Below are 3,283 nucleotides of genomic sequence, written 5' to 3' on the forward strand. Positions count from 1 at the left end.
TGTCTACAGAGCAAGGACCAGGACAGACAGGGCTACACAGAGAAACCCTGAGTCTTGGTTAGGGTTTCTATTGCTGTGAAGAGACACCATGGCCACGGAAACTCTTATAAAGGAAAACATTTAATGGGAGTAACTTGCTAACAGCTCAGAGGTTTAGTCCATTGCAGTCCTGCAAGAAATCAAGGCAGCGGGAAGGCAGACATGGTACTGGAGAAGGAGCTGAAAGTTCTACATCTTGCAGGCAACCTGAAGTGATCTGTCTCACTGGACGCGCCTTGAGCATATTTGAGACCTCAAATCCCACTTCCACAGAGACACACTTCTTCCAACAAGGCTACACCGGTAAAAATGCCACTCTCTTTGGGGGCCATTGCTTTTTCAAACCACTACACCCTGTCTTGGGGAGAAAAAAAAAAAACCAAGCACATCTAGTATTAAGCCAATTAGCCCTAAGATGTCCTCCATGACCAAGATCTCAGGCTTATTTATTGACTTACTTAGATGCGGGTGGGTTTGATCTGGTTTGGTTTGGTTTGATGTGGGGGTGTCTGTAGCCCAAGGTGGTCTAAGAATTCATTGTGCATCTGAAGATGACCTTGAATTACCGTTTCTCCTCTCAGGTGTTGGGACTGGACGTGCCCACCACCATGCCTGCTTTATGTGGTATTCTGGATCTAATCCAGGCCTTATGTGTGCCAGGTAATTGCCTTGCGAACTCAGCTGCATCCCTGGCCACTTCAGTTATTTTTGTGACAGGGTCTCTTTATGAACCCTGGGCAGCCTGGAGCTCATTATCCCCTCCAGAGTGCTGGGTTTAAAGGCATGCAACTCCCCACTCATTCCCTAGGTTTATCCTGAATTATCTCTGCCGTAGGTTTTTTAAGTCCCGTCATTATGGGGAAACTGAGGCCACTCAGTTCCAGAGAGTTCTTGGTGGTGAAAAGGTTAGAAACCAGATAATGGCTTGTCCTTCCTCCCAGCTCGAGCATCTGTAGTTCCAGACTTCCGCTACCCATGCAGATCAGTGTAGACCCACTACCACAGGGCTCAGGGTCAGTGTATTCAAAGGTGACCTAAATGAAATTCTTGTAGGAGTGGAAAGGAAGGAAAGCAATCCACAAGTCTTACTCATTATACTTAACCACTCACATTTTTATTAGCAGTAAGCAGCAAAAGTATCTCCAGAAAGACCAGGGGGAAAAAAAGGAGAACTGGAGAGAAGGCTTTGCTGATATGAAATGAACTGACATCAGGGAATGCACACTGTAGAGCAGACCACGCCCACTGACACATCATCCTAGAGTAAGAGGATCTCCTCAGAGCTGGGGAATTCTCTCCTCTGCTTTTGAGCACTTGGCTCTGAGCTCCAGAAAAGCCAGAGAGTAGGCAGCATCCGTGCTGGAGGCAGGCACCCACCAGATGGCTCCACACTTGGGAACTGTAGCACATCCTCAGATGAGCTGCGAAGTGTTCCATTGTGAAGATGGGCCTCAGGAAAGCTGGACTCACAACTAGGTTGTTAGCAAGCAGGCACGCAGATGCCCGCTTGGCAGACATTTGGAGAACTTGGTGGACAGCAACCAGGGCCACTGCTGGAAGGTTTGCCTAAACCGGTCACACAGCAAGGGGGCGGGCCTGAAGGAGATTGGCAGCCGCTCTGATTGAAAGTGGGTCGACCAGAAATCATAACACATGAAGCTGATTTACTGCTGTTCTTTACACAACAAGGGGACTGGCAGGTAGCCACAGGCTGGCAAATGAAGGAGAATGAAGGTGCTAGTTGAGAGTGAACTGGCTGGCAAGAGGAGGGCGCACAACAAGTTTGACTGCAAGAACTGAACATACAAGATAATGTCTGGCAGGAGATGGGCATGCAGGGAGCTGACTGGCAGGGCTTGAGAATATAGCAGATAGGTTGATAACAAACTGACTTGCAGAGCTGACCTTCACCTTTGATGGGTTGATGTGACCCTCCTTGGCAGCAGGTTGGTTGGCATGAACCGGCCTCACAGCTAGCTGGTAGGCACTGGTTCTCAGCACAGGCAGTTGCTTCAGAGCCAGATGGCTGGCCAGATCCATCCTCACAGTGGGCTGATGTGTCACATGCTTCCCGGCATGACGCTGAGGTGCAGGCAGGTCCCTGGTCGGAGCTCTGGTGGCAGGGGCTGTTGTCACAGCACTTTCCAGCAGATTCCAAACTGCAGGGCTGGCATGAGGCAGCTGGATGAAGAGTCCCACCAGTGTCAGGTGCACAGCAGGCTCTATGTGAACCTATAGGTTGGCAAACAAAACCCACACAGGAAGTTTCTAGAAAGCAGGTTGATGGACAAGAAACAGGTTCAGAGGTAACTGGGGCACTGTTGGGTGGTATGCAGTTTTCTTGATGTGTAACCAGTTGCCACGTCCTACTCTGGCAGGAACTAGGCAAACGGATAGCATTTCTAATGCTGCCACCCTTGGAGCATGTGGAGACGGTGGGCACAGATAGGACAGCCTTGGGATTTCCGGGGCAAGGGCTGTCTGACATGGTGCTGCTGCTAGCCTGGTTGAGAAGCTGCAAGCTCAGTGTGACTTTGAAAAAGCATCTTATGACAACGGGGCTTTATAGTCCTTCCCTGGGGTGTTGGCACTACCAGCAGCATCTTTCCTTGTTATTGTTCTTATTCATGTCCATATAAACATCAGGTTAGTGCTTCTAGAGCTAGGGAAGATGCCCCCACTTAAGAATAGAAAACATGTCTGTTGAGCTGGAAGTTTGGATGCACAGATGCCACTGTGGAATGAGGTGTCTCTTTTACGGGTTGTTCTTCAGCCTCACCACAGCAGGCTTTTGCTCACTACCCTCTCATCAGGAGGCCTCCTCCAAGCTAAAGCTGCTCTTCCTCCAGGATGCAGTCCTGGGCCGTTGGGATCCGATGAGGCACTGACGGAAGTGGGAGAGAGGTGTGAGAGCAAAGATGGAGAACAGAAAATGAGTCGGTGGGCCTTAAGGATGTTTAAATGTGCCCCCTCCCTTTAGAATCTTAACTTTCAAACTGCTGCCAAGAATTAGCAGCTGTAAGGACTTCCGTTTACCACATGTGATCAAGCCCTTGGTGGTATTTTCGTTTATCCTTGAAATTGCCTTAGCTAGTAAGAATACTTGGCATCACTATTTTAAAAGTGGCAAAACAAACTCAGAGTTTAAATTATGATTAAAACAAAATTAAAATCCAGAGTGACCGTTCCCAAAAATCTCTGCTCATTTGGATCTCCTTGGACCAAAGAATGGCATTCACTCAAC

The 3,283-nt window shown here is 48.8% G+C and overlaps 1 protein-coding gene across 1 annotated transcript; it reads right to left on the bottom strand.

Moving 5' to 3' along the window:
- Nucleotides 1-1,353: 1,353 nt before the first annotated feature.
- Krtap29-1 (keratin associated like protein 29-1) lies at nt 1,354-2,569 on the bottom strand. Its single transcript, XM_051176862.1, has one exon. It carries the CDS (start codon nt 2,525-2,527, stop codon nt 1,520-1,522), a length of 1,008 nt encoding a protein of 335 aa, XP_051032819.1. The 5' UTR covers nt 2,528-2,569; the 3' UTR covers nt 1,354-1,519.
- Between the last annotated feature and the right edge of the window lie 714 nt (nt 2,570-3,283).

This window comes from Phodopus roborovskii, unplaced genomic scaffold, assembly GCF_943737965.1.
Source record: "Phodopus roborovskii unplaced genomic scaffold, PHOROB, whole genome shotgun sequence".
Taxonomy (NCBI): Eukaryota; Metazoa; Chordata; class Mammalia; order Rodentia; family Cricetidae; genus Phodopus; species Phodopus roborovskii.

Excerpts from the sequence above, each read along its gene's own strand:
- Krtap29-1 (XM_051176862.1), bottom strand. The coding sequence starts at position 2,527 with ATGTCAGACAGCCCTTGCCCCGGAAATCCCAAGGCTGTCCTATCTGTG.